This window comes from Nilaparvata lugens, chromosome 10, assembly GCF_014356525.2.
Source record: "Nilaparvata lugens isolate BPH chromosome 10, ASM1435652v1, whole genome shotgun sequence".
In the NCBI taxonomy this organism is placed as follows: Eukaryota; Metazoa; Arthropoda; class Insecta; order Hemiptera; family Delphacidae; genus Nilaparvata; species Nilaparvata lugens.
The window spans coordinates 22,050,503-22,075,783 of NC_052513.1; the positions used below are offsets into that span (position 1 = coordinate 22,050,503).

The following is a 25,281-nucleotide window of genomic DNA, read 5'->3' on the forward strand; positions in this document are numbered from 1 at the left end:
CTTGTTATCAACTAAATATTCATCAAGAATGTTAGTTTTCCTTCGCAGCCCTTGTATGTTAAGATAAGCAATTCTTAAATTCACTTTTTGACTGATAGGTAGCACAAATCTACTCCGATTGGGAACAACTTGTCTATTCATGCTCTGACTTTTTTGATAGCCTATCTTGGATGCTGATTCCCTAGTAGATGTGTGATTTATTCTAAAAAAGTATTTTTATCTTCATTCTGATGTTTCAATGGGATTGGCTGGTCAGACATCTGTGAACTGTCACTGAGTCTAGATGCCCTATTCAATATAATTTCACTAATATATTTCTTCCCCAAAAAGTTCAGGTGAAGGCCGCGTGGAGTGTGGAACCGCGGCTCTATAGTACTCAATTCCGTGAATTGAACGTTGGAGAAATGCTTAGATAGGTTTTTCAAACGTTCATTGGTTTTCCGTATCTCCTTGTTGAATATACTGATATGTGAGAAAATTACTTTCATGTGAAAACATCACAGTTCTACTTCATATTTTGCATATTTCATCTTATTTCTTTGCTCAATAGCATATTATTGTAAAACTTTTTAGTATGTAGATTAATATGATTAATCATGGTATTTTACTCTTACTGGTATTTTTTCTCAACGCTAGAACTAAGTTGAATTTTGTTTTGTTAAACACATCAATAAAGGAATCTGAATCTGTATTTGGGAGGTCATATAATATAGTTCCTATGTTTCTTGCTCCAAACTACATAGGACAATTCAAAGTACTCCCTTTCCCCCAACCCACAAAACAGTGTAAAGCACCCAAGCAACTGGAGAAACAGTCTTCTTGTTTACATTCTCACAGCCATGGCTCGCATTTCGCCTAAACGAACTGTCTACACTCATTTGCCCAGTGCAATGACACAACCGAATAAACAACTTGACAAAAAGTTACACCGCCCGACTCCTCCACTTGACAGTCTGATTTCTCCTGGCATAAAAGCGTCCACATTTACGCCTTCAAGACATACAGCTTTCATCAGAGTCACAACAATTAATCCCCAAGAATGTAATTCTGGGAGACAAATTCCTTTGTGTACTTTCTTGTGATCTTGATGGAAGTATTTTGTTGAGTGCTGTTTCTTGGCTCAACATAAACAACTTTTTGAACCTGTTAGAAGATGGTGGAAGACTTGAAATGGCAGATAACGAAAGATCTGTCTGTTTATATATTTCTCGGTGAATAGAAGGAAAACCTCCTGAGACACTTGAAGTCTTCAAAAATGGGAATTTTTAATGATTTTATAATTAGTTCAATGAAGCAAGATTACCCAAGTACGTAAATTGTGTAATAGGGAACTGATAGCTACATTTATAACTAGAGAGCAGATTCCAGGATAGCAACAGCGAGAACATAAAGAACTTACAGATCAAGGCAAAAAGTGAAATTGAATATGAGAAATGTCGCCTCAGCAGTTTCTCGTCATGCAATCTCTGGCATTGGTTTTGACTTCCTCTCATTCTCACTACACTATGAGGAATCCCTATAATTTGAGTTGAAAATCTACATCGAGTATTGTGCCAGTATTGGAAAATTGCGGTAGAGTTCGATACTGTTTGAACAGTTTTTCTTTGAAACGAAAAACTTTGAACGTATGGAGAGATGCTGAACTAAGAGGAGGATCGAAATATTGTGGTCACAACAATAACAATGAAGTAATTGATACTACATGTACGGTATTTGAAGAAAAATCTCTAATCTCATGATTCTTTCATAATCTAATCTCTCTCTTTCATTATCTAGTCTAATATTTCCAATCATAATCACCTCAATCTCTCATTTTTGCAGATTCTACAATGATGTAGAACATGAGGGATGAAGGCTTCCCTTATTTACGAACATCAACTGAGTTATTCTGGAGCAGTGTTCTGATAGAGTACTCTCATACACATTCATTTAAAAAGTCGATCTCATGATACTGTCATGAAAGTAGTACTGATAGATCTGTATATTGAATATCATACTCCCATGATTTAGTTTGCAGCTTCATTGTCATGCTAAAAAATAAAGTCTCTCTGGTCAAATGAATCTAGCTTTACTGCTTAGTACTAGATACCAGCAAAGCTTCATTTCATGCCTTCGAAAATCGTTGGATGCACTCTAATATGCAATATGCATTTTTAATCCACAGACTTATCACACTTCAGGGTCATAATACCATTGGAGCAGATCTCTCACCATCCGATATAATCTCTAGATTCTGGTAGTGTGGTAAAATCGTCTATAAATCTTTTGATAAAGATTTTTATTTCCTTGAATCTATAAGAATCATCATACTTCACGACATAATAGTTGTGGAAAAAACACAAATTCAGTTCTATAAGCCCCCCAGTTCACAGAGAACTCTGATAATTTGCCCTAATAATGATCATGTTAAAGTTTGAGATCAATGTAGTATCGAAATGTGTCACCTTACAATGGTGTGCCTCACTTCAAACTGTCACTAATCTTCACAAATAGCATCAATGTGAAGAATATGCTGAAGTGAATATTACTATAGTGGAGCTGCGCATGACTGTTAATGATACAGGTAAGTGGCACACTTTGAGCCAGAACTGGGTCTGTTAATAATATAGCTAACTTGGAACACCTTGGGCTAAAACTGGGTCCCGCCAAAGCTTTCCATCATGCTCGCGATGCAAAAAGCATCCATCATTCTGTCTCCCTCCTTCCCTGATGAACGCCGTCTTGCGCGCCTCATCTGGTAGTTCTCGGAGAGACTAGTGTGTGTGTGGCCTGAGACAATGGATCAAGATGATTCTTGTCACTGCGAGTTTATCCTGTGTTTAGAACTCAAAACCCAACAGATGATGCTGGAGGAAACAGCCACATTTCAAAGAGAAATTGTATCTCTGAAGAGAAGCTCTTGAAAATAATATAAGAGCAACACATGATAATTTTAAAATAATTATTATTTGAAAATAATACAATTACATTTGATAGGTATTGAAAACACCTCACTGCAATTAACTGCACACTTTATAACTTTTCTAGCAGGTAACCCGTGCTTCGCACCGAGGAAAATTTGTTGTTGTGAAATGCAATCCAGAATACAAAAAATAGAATAATTATTTATCATTCTATTCAAAATTCATTATCTTTATAAGAGTTTAAAATTTCCTGCTTAAAAAATGAGTTCGATAAGACTCAACCTGTAATTTATGAACAGCGCGCTCCACCAATTAAGCTACGGTGTCACTTGGAGAAAGCCATCTTTGGTTTGACTTCTATAATTACGTAATACATGAATCACAAATCAAATGAGTTTGTTTCACTTATTGAATTAGAAGTAATTGATCATAACCTATTTACATCCTCGATAAATTCAGAAACTTTATGCAAAATTTCAAGTTAATCAGTCCAGTAGTTCAGACGTGATAATGGTTTTCGTGAATTTCCTATCCCGTACATGTGTGAGATGATTCTCTCCTCAATTTATTCTAGAAGATTACTTCACCTTGTCCTATTGTGATGTTCGGTTTGATAGCGTTTTCGTTATTGTAGGCTACATGGTGAGTTGAATGATTCGACTATAATACTGATTGTGTGTTTTGTGTTGTTCAGGTCAAATGTGGGGGTGAGGGAGGCAGAGGGTCTCGAAGATGGGGCGAGGGCAGAGCCCCATGGAGCTCGGATAGGAGGCCCCCCCCAGCCGCATCCCAGCCCCAACACCAGCATGGAGCAGGCGGACCGGCTCTATCGCCCTCTAGCCTTCGACAAGGTCAGTTTCAACTATTACTTGCAACATCACTCGCCTTCAATTAATGTAAACATACAGTGTCCCAAAATTGTGAACTTTGTACCCTATTGTACTTATTTTTAGTTTGTTTTTACTTATTGGTATTCTATTTACAATTTTATGTGGATCCGAGGGGCAACATCAGTAATGGAGCTCAGATCAATCAAAGATACTGAAAATATTGTACGGATAATTTGAATTCTCAAAACCCAATATATTAATTATAGAAACACTTTAAATAACATGATTAAGCAATGCAAGTATGACTAATACAATAACAAATTAAATCAGTGTAGAGGAAATTCTAGAAAAACATGGGAATGCATAAATGATTTATTGAATACCAAACGTAAAACAGGTATGCCTAACATAGATTCTGAAATTCTGAACCATCATTTTGCTCATATAGGACAATAATTGTATGCAGATGAATTGATAAATAATAGCCCTGTCAGCGACAGACAACATACCCATATTGACTCTACAGTTCCTTCATATAATTCCTTCTTTCTATCCAATACAGATGAAAATGAAATATTCCACACCCTAAATTCCTTAAAAGCTAGTTCTTCTCCCGGTATGGACACCCTAACTTCTACTTGTCTCAAAAAAATTTCTCCATTTATCACCGAACCTTTGAAAAAAATAATTAATAAATGCTTTCAAATTGGCTATTTTCCAAAACAATTCAAAGTAGCTAAAATCGTTCCTATTCATAAATCAGGTGATCCAACTAATCCTACCAACTACCGACCAATTAGTTTACTTAATAATCTAGCGAAAGTTGTAGAAAAATTATTAAAAAATAGATTAGTGAGTTATTTGGACAAATTCAAAATTATTAATGTCAATCAGTATGGTTTTCAAGCTGGAAAATCAAATGAAGATGCTATATCTAAACTTTTGGAATTGGTAACAGATAACTTCAATAACAAAAATAAAACGCTATCAACCTTTCTAGACCTGGCCAAAGCCTTTGATACTATCTCTCAGTCCAGGCTCTTGAAAAAAATGGAACATCTAGGAATTAGGGGGTTACCGCTAAGATTATTCCATTCCTACCTGTCTGATAGGTTTCAAATACTCACGATTAATAATAAAACTAGTATTAAGAAGCTCTCCGAGTATGGTCTTCCACAGGGAACAGTTCTGTCTCCTATACTGTTTCAAATTTACATAAATGATCTACTTAAATTAAAAATAAGAAATTGTAACATCATATCATTTGCAGATGACACCGCTTTGGTTTTCACAGATCGCACATGGGAGAACATGAAAATCACACCTGAGAATGGTTTGAGGGTGGTACATTCTTGGCTGAATGAACATCTTCTAACTCTAAACACAGATAAAAGCGTCTTCATTACTTTCTCCCCAAACGCATCAACTCAACCACAGTCACTCAATACCATAAAAATCCATTTACTAAATTGCAACAGTGAAAACCTATGTTCTTGTCCGAAAATAAATAAAAAAGATAATGTTAAATATTTAGGTATAACAATTGATCCCTATCTAAGATGGAACACCCATATAGATAACATATGTAAAAACTAAGATTTCTTATTTACAAATTTATCAAATCAAACAACTGAACAATGTAAACATAACAAAGCTGATATACTACTCATATGCACAATCGGTATTACAATACGGTATTCGGGCTTGGGGAGGTGCTTTGAATGCTCATTTTAACAAACTTTTAATTATTCAAAAGCACCTAATTAAAACTATCCTAGGTAAACCTCGTCTGTATCCAACTAAATATTTGTTCAATGAGTTTAAGGTATTAACAGTCCGTCAACTTTATATCAAAAACCTAATAATTTTCATTAAAAATAATATACATCTTTTTCTTTTCCGTGATACAAATCTCAATTTGCGTCCTCCCAGAAAGAGATTTGAAAGCATAAGAATGGATCTCAATGTTTGCAGAAGACAATACTTTTACATAGCAAATAAATTGATTAACAACATTCCAGATTACCTCATTGAACATATCAATGGTAGATCCGATAAATTGTTCAAAAGAAGATCTATTGAATGGATAATAGCCACTAGAATAGAGGATAAAATTTTTGATTAAATCATATCATCTTTCTCTATCAAGGTATGTTTTGCTGGCACTCTTACATCTCTTTCTTTTTCTTTCTCTTTCCCTTTCTCCTTCTTCTCACTTCTTCATCTCTTTCATTTAATATTATGATATTGAATTTCTTATTATTCTTTGTTAATGTAATGTTGGCAACTCTCACCTGCGCACAGGATTTTCCTTGCAGGTGATTGGTTTCTTGTATTTTTGCTGTTCAAGTGAAATTTTTGAATGTATTGGTTTTGGAAGAAACAATAAAGTTTTTTGAGTTTGAGTTTGAATTAGTTCCTGATTATCCTTCCTCCTAATATTCATGTACATGTAGTTCTTATAATATGGTACAAGCGTCTAAACAGGAGAAATCATGTTCAATTTGAATTAATAAATAATGTATCCGAATTGTTCGTATCACACACATTCAATAAGAAAGACCAATTGATAGGAAACTCAGATAAGAATACACTCTGAAGTGATTTCATTGATAATTTTCTCTCATTCCGATGTCTTACATTATCAAAACAGTGATTTCCACTAGAATTATACTTGTGGAGTATTGGTTATTTAGGAAATGAGCGTCATGAAATCACAGACATGAAATATAAATCCCTCACATTAATCTAAAATGAGCTGTTCCCAGTTCCAGTGTCCCCTTCCGAGTCAGCTCTCTGAGTAGAAAAATACATTCACTCGTGAACGTGTCGCTCGTTCATTCTGCACAAATAGCACGTAGAACAAAGAAAAAATCCTATTCAAATGTGGAAAAATCCAAGCTGGCGAAATCCTATAGAGCCCTTGAGGCGGTATCTTCTCATATATGTTGGACGCGGATGGCTCTCTAAATAGGCAGCGGTCGCATTTACATGGGTAAGCTGGTGTGCTTCCAGAACGAAGGGGTCTCGAACCACAGGTGTTATGGGTTGGTGATGAGAGGAAGAAGGAGGAGAGAGATGGGAGCGAATGAAGAGAAGGAGGGATGGAGTGAAGGGGAAATGGAGAGAAGAAAGAGAATGGGGAAGAAGATGCTGCTAAGGAAAGAGAACAGAGCTGAGAGAGAAATTGGAGCTGTGAATACAAAAGAGCAGTGAGAAAAGAGTGTCCAAGAAGGAAGGAGAATGAAGATCAGTGATTTAGAGGAAGTAATGGAAGGAAAAAGAGAATTTGGGTTAGTGCGAGTGGGGACTGGATTTGTGATTGTGAAGAATATGGGGAAGGATAGGGAGGTGACGAAGAGTGTTTGATGGGTGGACAAAGAGGGGAAAGAGGGAGCTTTGTGGAAGGGGTGAGTAGAAATGGATGGGAAGGGTCATGAAGGGAAGCTACACCCGCAATTGTGGTTTGCATCATAATAGGAGGACAATGGGCTGTTGTGATATAGTGGAGGGTTGGTGAGAGGGATGAAGTGAGAGAAGAAGTGATGTGGTGGTGAAGTGTGTGGGTGTGTGGGGGAAGTGGTTGATGAGAAAGTGAAGGGGGAATAGGGGAATAGGAGAAGGAGGTAGGGGGATTAGTGTGGGGGTGCAGGAGAGAGGGAAGAAACGAGTAGAGGAAGTAGTGAGGGAGAAGTAGGAGGATGAGGAAGTGAAGAGAGAGGGAAAAAGGGAGTAACCAAGGATTGAGTGGAACTTGTAGGAGGAAGAATTGTAGACGAAAAACGAAAGGAAACCAGGAAAGGGAAGAAGAAAGCGGAAGGGTGAGAAAAGCGGGTGAAGATAAGTCAAAAACGTTAAAATAGTAATAGAAGAATGAGAAGTTGAGAAAAATTTAGATAGAGACTGAGATAGGAATGAGGTATAGATGAAGATAAAGATAAAGTATTTGAGGAGATGAAGGAGTAGAAAAAAAGGAAAATTGAGGAATGTGGGAGAAAGAGCATTGAAGGAAGATGTGGTTGTGGAAAAGAAGAACTGAAAGTGGAACATAGCTAGGAAGTGGGTGTGGAGTGTGGGAGAAAGGCACTTGAGCATCTTGTTGAGATAACAAGATGACGATGAGTGGGAAGAACGAAGAAGGAGATATAGGGAGAAGAGAGTTGATCATGAAAAAGAAAAAGAGAAGTTAGCCAGAGGAGAGAGAGAGAAATGGATGAAAGGAAGAGTGTTTTACTAGTCATCAGCTCCACTAAAATAAAAGGGCAAATAGTTGAAGTGCATTCGTATTGGTGAATAGGGAACAAGAGGAGGATGAGAAGAAGAATAGAAATGTGATACGAGTTGGAGAAGTGTAAAAGAAGGAAGGGTGATTGAAATTCTATAAAGAATATAGAGAAACTAGGAATGAAGCTGGGATCGGTGGAATAGAATATGAGTAATGTTAGAAATGAGGAAAAATAGGAAGAAAAGCTGAGCCACAAGTGAAAAATGGAGAAGCTGTGAAGAGTGAAAAATAAATGAAATCAGAAGAAGGTTTTGGGGGGGGGGGAAATTGTGATGACGGGAAGTTAGTGAAGGGCCAGGAAGAGCAGAGCTTCACGAGTATGATGCTGATGCTTTCAAAGCACGTGCCCATGTGTATTTGCGATGAAGAGAGGGGGGGAATCGGTGAGTGGGCAGGTCACTGGAAAGGAGGAAACATGTGAAAAGGTTGAAATTAATTGCCTTGTCGGTGGTGAAAAGGTAGTTGTAGTAGTGTTCTACATGTGTGTGCAAGTGTGTGTCGCGCACATGTGACATACACCAACACTTTCTCCAAACCAGCCGAATAAAGGCTCCCTCCCTGGGACAGTTCTGCGTCCTGCGGTAGTCCCTTTGTGAATGTCCCACTACTGTTGAAATATTAAAACGCCAATAGCCCTGTGCGACGACGACATTGTTTGGCCACCAGCCCACCAAAAAGAGTGCAAATCCTGAACAGTAGTGAAAAAACAAGGAGTTTCACTTTGCTTTCAAACCTTGGTGCCTACAGGCTTACCACCAGCAAACTATTGCAAAGAAAGCGGTCTTCAGGCAGGTGTTGACTATTTGATGTGTGTCCGAGAAAGAAATATGATGATTTTTTCTGTTTTTGTAACCTGTGGTTGTGCGGATACTTTTGAAAGAGTGGTCTTTGTCCGGCAGGGAATATCAAATTCTCTTGGTCCTTACCGCCATGACACTTCAAAGGAATATTGGAGTATAGAATTTTGGCTTTGCGTAGAAAAGATTACAGAATTTTTGTAACAGGACTTGACCTGTTATGTCTGACCTATGTAGAAAACAAAGATATCAACATTCACAACGATGCCAAACGTACACCGTGGTGTAGAAATCTTTATATTTATGTTTGAGGGGAATCCTTCGCGGGAAGGTCCCATATCACCTGAATATATAATTGAAGCTGTCAATAGACATATTTCTGTTGAAGTGGAAGTTTTTAGTGAGTTAGGCCGGGTGTGTTTTTCATAGAAAATCAATTCCATATGGGTTATAGCAATAGAACCATCGTATCGTATTTCAGGGTATATATTGGAAGTGGTCAATTGACATCAATTCCACTTTGAGTCGATGAATGTTATCAAAACAGAGTTCAATTAACTGTTTGACAATCAAGCAATTCAATTTCATCCAAGAGCTTTCAAAATATGCGTCCACCCTCAAGCACGATAGTTTATTGCACGAAAGTTGAACATTGAAGTTTTAAAAGTACATTAGAAGTGATAAAAACGTTTGTTATCTGATCTGGAAAGGATTGGAATACAATATGGGAATTTATTTTTAAAAAATCGATCCCGATAATTTTGAAGTCGATCCTTCTAGAATATCAACTTAATTAAATAAGATCCAATACAGAGATTTGAATTGATAACTCAGTCTCGAAGTCAATGTTACACATTTTCCTATTTGAATCTCGATCAATAGCACTCGAATCAGGTAAGAACAAAGCCTTGAATGAACAACTCAATCTCAAAATGTATTCTTTATGATTGTATAGGTGAGGTAAAGGCAGAGACAATGATAATTTAGGTATTAAACTGTATTTCTACTCTGTGGTAAAGGAGAATTCTAAAGATAAATGGTACTTATATAAAAATAAATACCCATGAACACTTCATGCATAAACTATGGTTTCATTCGCCAATTAAGGTTCTTCAAGGTTTTAAGTTGATAAGCTTCAATATAACCACTGATCTAATTAACCTTGTATCAATCACTAAATATTCCATCAATTTTTGCAGTCACTAATGACTGCAGTCTTTCTGCAGAATTATTTTCAGTCTATTGTCATATTTCTTTTTGTGTTCTTTTAATTTTACTACACTATGGAATTGATTGATAACTTCAAATTGATTGTTATCTTCATAATACTATTATTTCTCTGTAGATTGATAGGCCTTAATAGTTTTTTCTACGAATGGGTGAAATTCATAATGGTAAATGATACGAAAAATCCCTGTTTTGTATGTATGTGGGAGCTTGCACTTTGAACTCAATCATCATTTCATCTTCATTACATCCTACTTAAATTTCTAAATCATTCTTCTTACTTACTCCTTCTCCCAATAAATCTTCAACTATACCAAGTTATGAATTAAATAATCTTCCTTATGACATTTTGGATCTGACTCATTCGCGTGCAAAGACCAATAACATACTGTACTTTTTGTGAGTAGTATCTTGTTCACGAGTAACTTGTCGTTTTATACTTTTGTGAATATTTTGTTTGAATTTCGAGTGAATAAATTTGATTTGATTATTCTAAAGTGAATCTTATTCGAATCTTAACAATATCCACATCTAAAAAAAGCAGGGACTTAACTATATTAAAATCTTACTTGTCTAGTAAACTAGATTTTAAAATCACTTTAATTCACAGGAAATCTATGAAAATCTTGTATCTAGATAGAAGAAAGCATTCATCATAATATGAAATTCAATTTCACGAAAATCAGATGTGATAGATGATACTTGAATAGATAAGTTAATCTTAATCTTCCTCGTCATTCAGTGGACCTTGCTTTGACCCTAACTATCTATCCTCAAATCAGAAACCCAACAAGTAACTGCTGTTAGCATCTGGACAGAAGCACGCATGATCTAGCACTTAACATGATCTGAGAGAGTTGGGGATTAGGGCTGAGGATACAGCTCAGTCCGTTGAGGTTTACTGAAGAAGGAATGAGGCAGCCATTAGCAAAGGCCCGGCAGTAATTGATATGAGTAATGGCCTCACAGCCTCACTGTGGATGGATGGCATGCACTCATGTGGTCTAGCCATAATTCTCACCCCGTCCATAGGGGGTTATGGGATAATATCTTCTGCTCATCCCTTTCTGTTGGGATGATTAACGCGTTTAAACAATAGTTGATTGTTTTTGTGGCGGGTTTTGCGTGTTAAAAAAAAACGGGTTGTCTGGACTACTCATCTCATTAATGCTTCAACATCACATTGAGTTTTGATTGAATGGAAGAAGAAAGGAATCATTAAACTGAGTGAATAGTATGATTTGTAGTGTAAAAGGAGAAACTAAATTGCCTGAGTAGCCATTACGTGTTCTATTGGAGAGGGGGGACTATTGTCGTTCTATTCAATGGAAGCATTGACATTTTTAATAGATCAATTATTTTGTGAAAGTGATTGAAAATATGTTTCAGGCCCAATTTAAGCTAGAATTGCGTTATTCATTATTTGATACGAGTTATTTTGAATTATTCGATATTTGTCATTTGTCATCGATTGAAATAAAAATAAACACATGTAGTCCAGGCAACGAATGTTCAAATAAAGGTATAGAGGGAAAAGTTTGGAACACAATTTTCAACTCCACAGCTCTTTTAAGGATAGTTAGAGGATTAACATATCAAAAGTCCTCACCCCTACCCCCTGTGCTAAAGGGGTGGGGGTGGTTTGAAAGTACCATTTTTTCATTTTTCGCATATATCTCGGAAACTATGCATCTTATGAACATTTATAGTTCTTGCAAAATTGAAGCTTACAAAATTACCAACATGTTTTGTCTCCTACATTTTTCCATATCTCTCATAGTTTATGAGATATCCGCCCTTGAAGGTGAGACATCTTTTGAAAAAACACTTCTGCTTTCAAGTTTTTCATCTTTTCGGCCTTATAATTTTTAACAATTGATGAAAAAATCCGTCCTGATTATGAGCTGATAGAGCATCAAATTATCTTCAATTTGATGTATATTCTCACTATTTTACGCATTTCCCCACGACTGTTGCAGCAATTTCAGTGTAGAGAGTGAAATTTTCTGTTCAGCAACAATAGATCAGTTAACAATGAAATTTGAAGGGAATGTTTGGAACACAATTTTCGACTTTGCAGCTTTGTTGAGACTAGTTTGGAGGTGAGCATAACAAAAATCCCAACCCTTACATCATGTGCTGAAGGGATGAGGGTGGTTTGAAAGTTGCGTTTTCCACTTATTACTTACATGTTTATATCTTGAAACAATGGGCATAAAAATGAAGCTTAATAAATTTCCTACAAGTTTTGTCTGATAAAGGTTTTAGATAAATCCCATTCTTTTCGAGATATACATGTTCTAAAGTGATTTTCGTCCATTTTTTCGCTCTTTCAAGTCTTATAACTTTTCCACAATTGATGAAACAAGAATGTGCTAGTTACGAGATTGTAGAGCATTAAATTATCTTTCATTTCATGTATAATTCGACTATTTCACGCATTACAAAACCTTACAAAAACCTATTATAGCCTACTATATTTTTCTCCGGCCATACTCCATATTATTGAAAAAAAAATCTATTTGTCGTTATAATCTATGAAGAGCATAAGTAAGTCCACTCTTTATGATGAGATAAATTCCCTGATTAGTTTTATGAGAAACCGAGATTTATAATGTTCGATCAAAATATTATTATTTAAGATAAATTTCATCCTCATTAAATGAGTAATCTCCAGAAAAAGGTAATTTGAAGTTTCAACTTTTGTAACTCACTTCACTACAATCTGATTCTATGATATTGATCTTAGAAGTGTTCACTCACTCAGATCCTTCTACAAGCAATGAATAGAAATTTTCAAGAAGGGAAACTGCTCGTGTATTATCTTTCCATCTCATGATTCGATCACAAAAGCGTGAAGTTCAATAAATTGAAACGAGATTAATAAGTCATCGTTGAAGGCACAGGCGAAGGCGAGGCGATATGAAAATGAACAGTAATATTTAGTTTCAGAAAATGGGAAATAAACAGAGAAGTTTACATAGACTATACAGCTATAGCGCGATAATACGCTAAACCAAATAGCATGTGTTATGAATTGATAACAAGGGAATTTGGTTGTTAGTGAAGAGAATATTAAGCTCTCGAGTGTTGGGACAAGAAAACTGAAGGATCGAGTGATATGAAAGCTATGGGAAGCTTCATACATGACAAGAGCCTCACACGTGACGTGACGTCATGTTCGTGTGAATGTAATTTGTCAAGCTTCTTGATAACATTGTTAGACATATTCTGATTCCCGCTTCAATCAATCAACTTATCCCTTCAGCTGCGAAAGCTCCCCCCAACAAAGGTCGTTATACGCCTGGAAGCTGAAGGGTAACAACCTTCCAATTTGATGGAAGCTCGTGCAGTTTTGTTACAGCTCACTCGTCTACAGTATACAACAATAAGTTGCTTAACAGAAGAAATGATTATGCAATACTTGACTCTATCAAATATTGAACGATAATTGGGAAGACATTATTGAGCAACTCTCAGTTCTATCAAAAGCAATGATTGAATGACAGGATTATCGAGAATTGGGTGACAAAAATGCATGCAATGAAACTCTAGTGAGATATGACAAATTATTTGTAACCTTATATCGACTGTTGTTTGCTCCAGTTTCATGGATTTGATTATGCTTAAAAGTCGGCTGATGTTCATTAAAGAGAAATAATCCAATATCCATTTCCAATACTTTTAAACTCTACATACAGTATTAATAATCATTGATATATTAGTCTATAGCAGCTTCAGTGATAGATGACGATTTGTTTAGACAATAATCGAATACTTCTGTGATACAGAAAAAACTCGCAAAACACTTTCGCTATAATATATTCATGGCTTTAGTGAATAGAGCGAATTGCATCATTATGCAATATGCTTGTCAAACACAAGAGTGAGGTTTCCCAAATTCTATATCCCACATCATTTTCTCATCATGCATGCAATATTGGTTTAGGATTTTCGATTTCCCCCTTTTACAAGCACGGAGAATAATGTGTACCAAACCAAAATACGTTAACCTATCACCTCTATGTTATAAACAATTCATGGGAGATAATTTATTCTCAAAAATATTCTCAGGTCAATAGAATGGGCTTTATTATAGAGAAAGAGTATGATCTCAAAGAATATACTTACTTTCCAGATATTTGTTCCACGTTGAGGTGTCAAAATCGAGGTAATGTGTCATTCATCGTGTCATACATTATCAACAGGAATAAGACTCAGACTCATGTATCAATTAATGTAGGTCATGATAAAGTTTTTCAGTAAATACAATTGATTCCATTTTATATGATGTGCTACGTTAGTACGTTTTTCAGTATTCAACTGATTTATGAGGTAATATTTTTTATGGTTTTCCCATAAACGGTAATATCATATAGAAATATATTATAATGAAGCATTTTATTTCATTGGGGTTCTTAGTTGTTCAATTATTATAGAAGATCACTTATAACCTCTTTATATGTTTCATAATTAGATAGAAATATGATTCACTGGCGACAATCCTATATTACATGTCTTGTAGCCTCTGAAGGTGTGTACAGAAAAACAATTGAAAAAATTATCAAATTTAATTTTATTGCTCAATCTACTAGTTGTGTCTTCCTCTTCAAAATGGCATAGGTTTCATGTCGATTAGATGTCTAGAAATATTACAACTATTTTTCTAAAGAACGCATCACATGAAGTTATTTTTACGGATTATACATTTAAGATTTTACTGTAAATAAATTTAATATATATTTCTATTTCTTTGAATATCCCATATTTTTTTTCATTTTTATGACTCATACATTGCATAATTTGAATCAAACAGCTGATTCATTCATATTGGAATTGCTAACCTGTGTTCAGGGTGGAACGCAAAATGTGAATAGGAATCATATTTTCAAGCAAGCATTTGTGGAGTTGATTTGGTATATATGAGGTGGTATTATATTTCAATGATGGACACATAGGAAAGTGCATGATATTCTGAAAAGTTGGTGTCAGGGCTAGGATGAATTGTATAAGAGTGATAGAGATGTTTCATAAAAGACATGTCAATCAGGGACAAAAAGTACTAGAAGAACTTGAAATAAAGATCAGACAACAAAGACATGTGTTGAAGAGGAGACTGGAAGACCAATTTGAAGAGGAAAACGAAAACACCCTGTCTTATGCTCCATGACAGTACTAAAAGTGTGTGATTACTAACTTTTTATTTTTTCTCAAAATCATATTTTTTCAACTTTATGTTCCTTTTCATTTGAACCCAATAGAGATATCAAGCTGATCTTTTTCTATGTGTAAAAAAATTAAACATTTTTTGTATGTATTTTTTCTATATCAACGAGATATATAATTGGAACTAAGATAAAGGAGATAACATCATAAATCTATCTGTAGAACAGTTTTTAATGGTTTTGATTAAAGGTATTTTTTTAATTTTCTAGTAATCATGAAGAAAAATTTTTTGCTGAAATTTCGAGAGAAACTGATAATAATTATAGTTCCACTTGTGTATGAAGAACCTACCTATCAATGAAAAAACAGATAAATTATCTACTGGTTTTCTAGAAAAAGGAACATCAGCTAACACTGTCAAACAGAGGGAAAAGTAGTCCCCTTACGCTCTGCTCCCCAAACGAACTTTACGCGAGCAGAACGCAAGATGATCGCAGGTCGCTTAAGAACGACGCGAACAGAGCGCGAGCTTCACAAGATCGTTGGGTGAACTAACCAATATTTGCGCATGAGCGGTTAACGTTTTCGTTTGAATGATATCTTAGTTAAAATATGAGATTATCGAAATTATTAATTGATAAATGAATTAAAAAAGTAAATAATAAAAAATTATGAAAACATGTTTAATAATATCAGCATATTAGCATTTAAAAGGAAAAACCCGAACTCCCGACCAAGCCTTTCACCTTTTGAAACATTGATAGACATAACCTCCTGCAATAAAACATTAACATAATTTATATTGTCTAAACAGCTGATACTCTCACTCAGCGGTCAGGGTTTTACCCTTGCTGGGTGGTGCCATGTAATTTTAATTTATTTGTAAAATAGCATAATATATTATTATAATCTAGAATATTTCTTTTGTAAGTTTTTTATTTTGTATTTTGTTTTTATGGGCAATAAAGATGTTAAAAAAAAATGCAATGAACATAATTATTCTATAAGCATAATGTTTTATTGCAACCCAGCAACCCTGGTCAGAATATTTTATTCAGTTTTGTCACCCGATCAGCTGGGTTGAACATTTCACATCTGTGAGATTAGTTTATCACATTTATCACATTGTGTACAAATACTTAACATAGCTGTTTACAGTTTACTGTTGTAGCGTAATGAAGTTTACAATTAGACAAGCTCGCGATCATCTAGCGTACCTCTTGCGAACCTCTCGCGTAACATCTATCGTAACGTTCTTGATCGGAGCGTGTTCGTGGCTCGTATATCTGTACCCACCTTAACGAAGCAAATTCATGATTGTCGACTAGTCGAAAATTCGTTAACGGCTGGAATTAAATGGGACTAATTGGTGAGATAACGAGGTAGACGTTACTAAAGGAGGAACATGAATGGAAGAATGGGCAGAGAATTATAAAGATGAAATGTAACAGCTTGAAACTGAATGAGAGAGATTTCGCAGACTGAAATGATGAGTAATGAATTAGAGTTGATGCGCTTCTGTTCCTTACTATATAATTATGTATCGTGAATCGCGGTATTATGTCTATAATATATTTTATAAATTACTGTTTCATAATTTAATATTTATTATTGTGTTTTTGATATCAAACAATAGAATACGATGATATCTCCATAGCCTCAACAATATAATGTTAGCTGCATTGTCCATTGTCAGAAAGGTACATATCGCAAGTATTTAAAAGTGAAGAATCGAATTTGAAATCAAAGTACAATAATTGTATCAATATTTAAAAGTGAGGTAGAGTTATAATTGTTTCTTTTTTATTATCGAATTCCACTTCTTAATGCAATACAATCAACAATAATAATAAGAAAATACAGCAGAGATCTGAAGTTTAAGGTAAGCCTACTGGTGAAACTCAGCATTGACTGAAAAATTCCTAGTAATTTTTCCGTAACTCATTATTAAAACTTTTAGATAATTTTTCTTCAATATTAAACCATATAGAGAAAACATTAGGCCCACTCAAGATTGAATCTTCGAATGTTTTCAGAGCAATATTTTGTTGTGAAAATGAGCCATGACTGTTGTACGCTTTTTAGTAGTGAAGTAATCTTCTTTAGAAGTCTAGTTCACAGTACAGCATTACGTGTACGCTAAGTGTTATCAGTCAGGCTCCCACATTCATCAATACGCAATAGCCGAGAGCATAAAGGCGTGTAGCTCAGTGAATAACAAACATGATCTAGGTTCGAATCTCGGTCAATGACATTTTTTTTGTCGATGAATTTCGACTTTTATTAGCTATTTTTTATATAAGTTACCGTAATTTAAATTTCAATCAATTATTTAGATATATTTTGAGACAAAACTGTGAAATATGCAAATATATTAATTTTTTCATCACATTATTTCAAAATAGTAATGAAAATTCTATTCCATGAGATATTGCACCGGGCGCAAAGCGCGAGCTCAAAAAATTCAAACAATTATTCGAAATATTAATAGTATAAAAATATGGTCACTATTGTAAATTACTAATTAGTAATATTGAAATTAATTGACAGTAAAAGTTGTCATAACCAAGATTCAAATTATCAAAATAGGCTGTTTGAATTTTATTTATTTTTCAATTTCTTATATATTGGGAAGTTTTTTTTTTGGTGTGGCGAAAAATAGCGTTCGCAACACGGGCAAAAATGTTTTTCCGGCTCTCGAACGCTTCAAGTTCTCGACTTCGTCTCGAACTTGAAAACCGCAATCTCGAGCCGGAAAACGTACATTTTCGACCCTAGGTGCGAAATATACTATTACGCCCGAGCCGTAGGCGAGGGCGGAATGGTTTCTTGAGTGCAGCAGAGGAACTTTGCGCACGTATTTCACGTTAAGTTTTTCCTACAGTTACCATTGAATATGAAAAGTGGGTAATTATGGTTAAAATTGCCTGAAATGCATCAAATGTTTTTCTGTGTAATTTTATTATTGATAAAAACCTTAATTTATTGTCAAATTGAATAAAAATGTTGTCCTTGGTTATAATAAATAATGTAATAAGTTGCTCGTTGTGCTTCGTTGCACCTCTGCTCACTATAGCAGCCCACTCACTGTTACCAACTTCATTTTGATTTTGCTGCACTGTTGCTCCATATAACCTACTAAGTATTTTGCGTTGCCATGTTGCAAATCTGGAGTGCAAAAAAATTTTTCCCGCACTAGAGCGGAAAAGTGATTCTTTGCGTTCTGTAATCAGTGCAGCAATGGCCACTTTTCAACGTAACTGTAGGAAAATACTATTCCCGCACTAGAGCGGAAAAGTGATTCTTTGCGTTCTGTAATCAGTGCAGGAATGGCCATTTTTCAAGGTAACTGTAGGAAAATACATTTTTATCGTTAAAGTTCCATTTATTTTATGGAATTCAATATTATTTAATAAAATATTCCACTTCTTCGACAGTTTGACTTCTTGCATGTCTTACATTCTCATTTCATTATTTCTACCTGAAATAAAATGAAAATATTAAGTTACTTACAAGTTAATTACAATAGCATAGATTGTCAAAGTTAATCATTTATAGGAGAGTCTCCGCAATGTTCTAAAATGAGATAAAATTCCTGACAAGAGTAAGCACTTCCGAGGTCATGATTGCTGCTGACAGAAAGAACCTTCCTACAGCTCCAACATCACTTCTCAGTCAAACCCATAATAAATCCATAGCTCCATAAATGAGAAAACAAAAATTTACGACATGAGAAGACAGCTCCTTCTTACCAAATTATTGAAAAGATAATCCTACTCGTAGTTGATCGAATGCTTAAGAACTTGAGAGCTCAACCATCGTCAAATGATTCTCGTGAATCACAATCGTAAACATCTTTGTGAACTACCGAACCATTGCAATTAATATCAATATTGTGAATGTGGCAATCTTCCAGAGCTCATAATTATTCAAAACAATTCATCATTGACCTTACAAGCATGTGAAAAAACTTAAATATTTAGAAGTTCTTTACACATCGGGAAAAAGTTTTAGAAATGAATAAATAAATAATTTTAATAATTCAATTTAAAATAAATTGTGGAAGCGACAGTGTACCATGCTTTGTATAACAGTTCCAAGCATTGTATAATTCAATTCACCAATAAACAATAACTATTCTGAATTTATGTAATCAATGTGATTGTAAATTCCACAGTATTTCAGCATGAGTATTTTTTTTCTTATTCATGTTCATGTTGATTATTAAGTTAAGGATTGTAGCCCACAATCTCTCCAAACAGCACAACTGAATACATGGTTTGAAATGATGGGATAAAGTAATTATGAATATTTTGTACCAGGCTTTGTAGGATCATTTCTTATCATGGAGAATGTAAAACAGCTCAAAGACGTTTTGTTTCTTTTCCAAATCACAATCAGGAACAGTTTATAAAATAATGATCATTGTAATTATTGTAAAATTTGAAGACGAAAGTGTACCTGAATTTATATTGTCAATCTATCATTTTGTAATAGAATAAATCACAAATTGCCTCTGTAACGGTAACACCGTTTTGGAATGAGGGAATCTTTGAGGGAAATGGGAGGCCTTTGTGGTTGGGACTGGCGATTACTTGCCGCCTATTACCGGTTATTATATTGGTCACACCCAAGTGGGCTCTTCAATTTGCTCTTGCTATTGATTTTCGACCTGGAAGCGGTTCGGTGCGTGTCGTGCTCCACCATCTTTGTTGTTTCAAGAGCAGCCCTCTTGCTTGCTGGTGACAAATCTTGTCAATTCGTATCCATCTAACACGAACAATGTAGAGTTAACTATATGCCTCAATATTGTATGGCGAAGAGATGCTGGTAATACAATGAAGTTTGAGAACTTTGATCTTCTGTAAAATCTCAGTCTGCTGTTCAAGCCTTATAATTATGGAACATCAGTAATAATTATTTCTCACTTGCTGCTGTATTCCTTCTATTATCTCCATCAAATTGGAAATTATTTGATTTGAATTATTCTTCAGACTCCTCGAATATTTCAATAAAAATTCTAATTCGTTCAATGCACAGCTTATTTCTATTTATACAATAGATACTATTGACACTCATTATCTTGGTCCATCATCCAGGCGGTAAAAATTTTATTCTCCATCTTGCAAAAGCCTAATCATAAAAACTTGTAATAAAATCATATGTGAAATTCATTCAAGTTTCAAAAAGTAATGATTGGGAAATTGAACGTTTCTTATTCTATGACTACTAGTCGTAGACTTGGCAGAGTAATCTTGGCTACTTGCATAGAGTAATTCGATTTCGTTTACTACACTCAAGGCTTGTAATTCAAAGAATAATTCGATCTCTCATCAATATATGCGATTTTCTGATGCAGTGAGAACACTTTTAAATTTCAATATTGCTGCATTATCTTATAATTTTGAGTCTCGTTTACAACCTTCAGTCTTTTGAAGTTCCCAAAACATTCCAAGTTATTGTCCTTTTATAATCGTAGAATACGGTGCTATTCTGTGAACATGAGTCCAGAATGGTTCTGAATAATGCAACTGTACGTTGGCAGAATATTATGTTCAGAGAGCTTGTAATATGAGAATCAGAATGTAGTGACGTCATAGGAGAGCAGTACAATACATTTAACTGTCACCATTGTAATGTGGCCGGATTAAGTTTGTCTCATTTAGACCACTAATACAGGCTTCAGATAACAGTGTCCAACTCATGCAAGGTTGCTCATTTAGCATTGCTCCTGTTATCTACAGTTGAGCCGTGATACAAGATCTGAATGTGTTGGGGTTCAGTTAACAGCATTGACCGGCATTTGATGAGATTTTACCTCTTTTTCCGTGGTCTAGTGGATAGAGTGCCTGCGTAGCAGCATAGAGATCCCGGGTTCAAACCCTCTCAATACCAAAAGTTTTTTAACCAGATCACTCCCGTGTTATCGGATGAGCACGTTAACCCTTGGACTACCAACCTTCTTCACATACACGGAATACCAACTGGGGTAACTGGGTCACCCCAACAAGATTTCTGTTTTATATCTTTATTCTATATTTTTTCCATTAATTCATCTATGAAATGCATTACAAAAGCTTTTAATATGATTAAAAATAAATTTCTTTTGTTGAAAAATATGTTTTCAATCAAAAACTGACAGGACAAAAAAATTGAGCATTCTATCAAATAGATGTAGGGGAAATGTTGTCAAATAATTAAATTATGGCTATAGAGAAGCAATTTTTTCAAATTTAGATTTCAAGTGATCATTATGAATCCGGTTTGGCGAAAAAATGATAATTGGACATTAAATTTATATCTTATGCATTCCGATAATGGATGGAATATACCAAAAAATTGCATGACATGGAATACCAAGCGGGGTAATAGAGTTACCCCAAGGATAAATCTGCTAATAATTAAAAAAATAAGAGGAATGAAATGATTTTATGAGAAAAAACAACTAAAGTGATATGTTTTTAACAAGTACTCAAGGTTTCAATGAAATACAACAACATTATCTACAAAAAAATGGGGAAAATGTCGGTTGGGATAGTCCAATTACCCCGCTTGGTAGTGGAAGGGTTAAATTGTCGGTCCCGGCTGAAGTATGACAGTCGAAAGGCCCATTGACGGCTTAAATTATATATTCAGGCGGTGGGACCTTCCCGCAAGGGACTCCCCACCAACAAAAGCCATACGAATGTACTGTACCTCTTTCTGCCCGAATAATTGTTTTTAATAGCTCTCAGTTATATAACTTTGCATACAACTTAGTTATATAATTTTCATACTTAGCGTCATTGCACACCTAAAATTACTAAATATCAACTATATAAAGTTGAGCGACTGCTACTAGATGTATTCGATTAAAAGTATTGATTGGTGATATTGATGAGATTCAAACTCTCCTATATTTCAATTTATTGCTATCAGCTAATATTGATGTGATTATGCTGTTAATTTCTTTTGTTTGCATTACTCCTTGTAAACTTAATAAACTTGTAACTTTCAATTTATTGCACTAAATTCTAGGATTAGAATAGACTACTGAGTAGTGAAAACTAGCAATTATTTGATATCACTGGCTATAACTTTATTATGATGATAATGAATCCACGCTTTAAAAAATTAACTTGCTGATCTAATCTTCACCGAACATCCTTGAACATTCTCTAAACTCTTTGTTTGCTACAGAGCATGACTCTCACTATAAATAATTTTTAAATGATCTAAGAAGATGCGAGCCCTGTTTTTTGAGCAAATGTGAGTTTACCTCCAACCTTTACAGTGCCATTTGCCTCTTCAAGTGTTATCTTCACCAATCTCCCTAGCTTTTATGGGATCTTGAATTTTAAACGGAAAGAAGAAGAAAATGGAGGAAAACAAAAATGATAATAAGGAAGAGAATCAAGAATAGTAAGAATGGATTGAAAGGAAAGAAAGGACTGGAAGAACAGAGAAAAGTGTTTGAGGTGAAAAGAGGTGTAAGAGAAGGTGGAAAAGGAGAATCAGGAGAAGAAAAAAATAAAAGAGAAAGGAAAATACAAGAAAAAAATAGAGAATCAGGAGAAGAAAAATATAAAAAAGAAAGAAAAATACAAGAAAAAAATATTTTGAAAGTAAATGAGTGGGAAAAGTAGATCTAAGTGAAAAATAAAGCAACTAAAAAGAAATAGGATGAGTAGAAAAGAGCGTAGAGGAAAAATAGTGAAAGAAGAAGTAATGGTGAAGTGGGGGCGCAGGATAGATTAGCAGGCCAATGACTATAGATCACGTATTAGTGGGAAGGACACAGCTCAGTGACTTGATAATGGAAGAAGCTAATCGAGCTTCCTCTGTCTGCTGGCATCGGCTTCGGGCGGTGCTCGATGCTCGACCTTCTCAATCGATGCTTGTCCATTAATCATAATGTCAGCGCAGTATTTGCCGACATCAACCACCCGATGTTCGCTCATTAAAATTTAATTCTGTTTGGATTTTTGCTCCGCGACCAGCATATTTTATTCCGCAAAGGCCTGATTAATGTGCAATGTTCGATTGGGGAACATTCATGTTTCTGTCGACCGAAACATGCTTAGCTTTCAAGTTCTCCACTAAAAGTTGTATTATGAGAATGGATTGGATTTTAAATAGAGATCGCACTATCGTTCATCCATCCATTTTTCATCCATATTGTTAAATTTTTAGTGGGATTTACACTGTTACTCTTCGTCTCTCTATCCATTTTTTATTAATACCTGAATCGTTTCATTTCATAATTTGTAAACGAGGAGACAGCAGCATGAGGAAGATCAACAATACATTATGTAATTCCATTTGTATTTTCGAACTCACATATGCTTGAAAATGCTTGAAAATGCTTGATGCTTGAAAATATGCAGTTTCACATCCAATCAATGATAAGAATAGTAATGAAATCTGAGATTTGAAGTTAAAAAATAGAAACACATTTTTATTTATGTAGAAGTTTTCTCGATAACCTTATATTTAAATATCTCTCATCAACAGAGATATATCTAATTTCTCTCATCTCACAGAGTGGAGCTAGACACACTTTCTCTATGGAGTTGAATATTAATTTGAAAGGATCAAAGTTTTTCAAGTTTGAATATAATTCGCCCAATCCATCACTAATGCTTACCAGATCTAGGCAAATATATATCCAATCAATTTGCAGCACTAGAAATAATGTTGATCAATCATCCTATCGATCACTTGGATTGTTTAGGCTATATGCGGAATCCAGTTATTCAATTAGTCCAATAGTTCACAAAATAACCCAATTTAATTTGATGGTAAGCTGCAATGAGAGAGACTTCTGTGATATTCCCATTCAAAATGGTTGAAATTGTCGCCTCTAAAACAACGTTCATTGCACACATAGTCCAATATCCAACGATATTATCCAAGGTAGAATAATATTGGCATGGAATAGGAATTGTACGATGGAACTGAACTATTATTTGTCTACAAGTTATGGAGTAAGAGGAGAGGGACTTGTGCATTTCAAGTGAATGAGATGGATTACAAACTGCTCATTCGCATACATCCAGACAGGTCTAGATTCAAATGGATTTTCATTGAGTGTGTATCCACTGTTCATGTTTTTGATGGAAATTTGCATCTTTATAAGCTACGGACATCTCAATATTAATACTCCTCGCTACTATTCCATCCGAGTGAATGCAAAAAAGCACGGATTTTTCTATCACGTATTTCATTTGATTAAACTTGGTTCCACTTTCTTCACAGGTAATGTAGATAACATACCACAATACTATTATCACTGATAAATGACAACATTGACATAGGTGGGAACTTATTCGCAAAGTATAATTTTAGAGAATGTTCAATTGTTACAATTTAAACTCTGATTTCAATAGCTGAGACAAAATTGAAAACTAGTATAAGTTCTGGGCAATAGCCTGTTGTTTCCTATTCCTGAATATTGTATTCGATTGCTTCATTCAATAAATGAATAAATAGCTGCTCAAACTGCGATCAGAAATTCTGCAAATCGAGTTTTAATATTTTGTTATCTTAACTTCACTATCCTTGAATCTAAAACTCTAAATGTCCCACTTGCTCAATTGTGAATAATCTCACACGTTTTCCAGCAGTGACATTATATTCCACTTATTACAGACATCTAGCGTAACTCATCCCAATCCAATTGTCGCTTTGTCGCAAGTTTCGCACAATGTCGCCAACTTAAAGTTGGCCAACTGGCAGCTCTCAAAGTTTGAGACTCGCTCCAATTCTCATCATTCCTGGCGTAATTTCTGTCTGAATTCAGCCTCAATCAATAATGATTAGCGACAAATGTGCATGTTCCTGTCGAGGATTTCGTCACCTACTTTCGAAAAATAACCAAAGTGAGATGTTGATAATTTAAATGTACATAACATCATACATGCATGCACATTGTATTGTGCACATTCAAGATGAGTAGCTGTTTATGTGTAGGGTTTGGATTGAAGTGATCCAAACGAATGAATCATTTGTTAAAGGTTATTTGTTAAAGTTTATTCATAAAAACAATATTACAATACTAATTTGAATACAATACAATAACATTTAATACAATT

The 25,281-nt window shown here is 34.8% G+C and overlaps 1 protein-coding gene across 1 annotated transcript in view; it reads left to right on the plus strand.

Annotated features, from left to right (window-relative positions):
• The window catches only part of LOC111044830, a 182,476-nt gene that overhangs the window by 31,847 nt on the left and 125,348 nt on the right, over window positions 1–25,281 (plus strand). Inside the window, exons 2-3 of the mRNA XM_039436654.1 lie at window positions 3,538–3,545; window positions 3,598–3,754. Coding sequence (XP_039292588.1) covers window positions 3,538–3,545; window positions 3,598–3,754 — 165 coding nt within the window. The remainder of the gene's footprint in view (window positions 1–3,537; window positions 3,546–3,597; window positions 3,755–25,281) is intronic.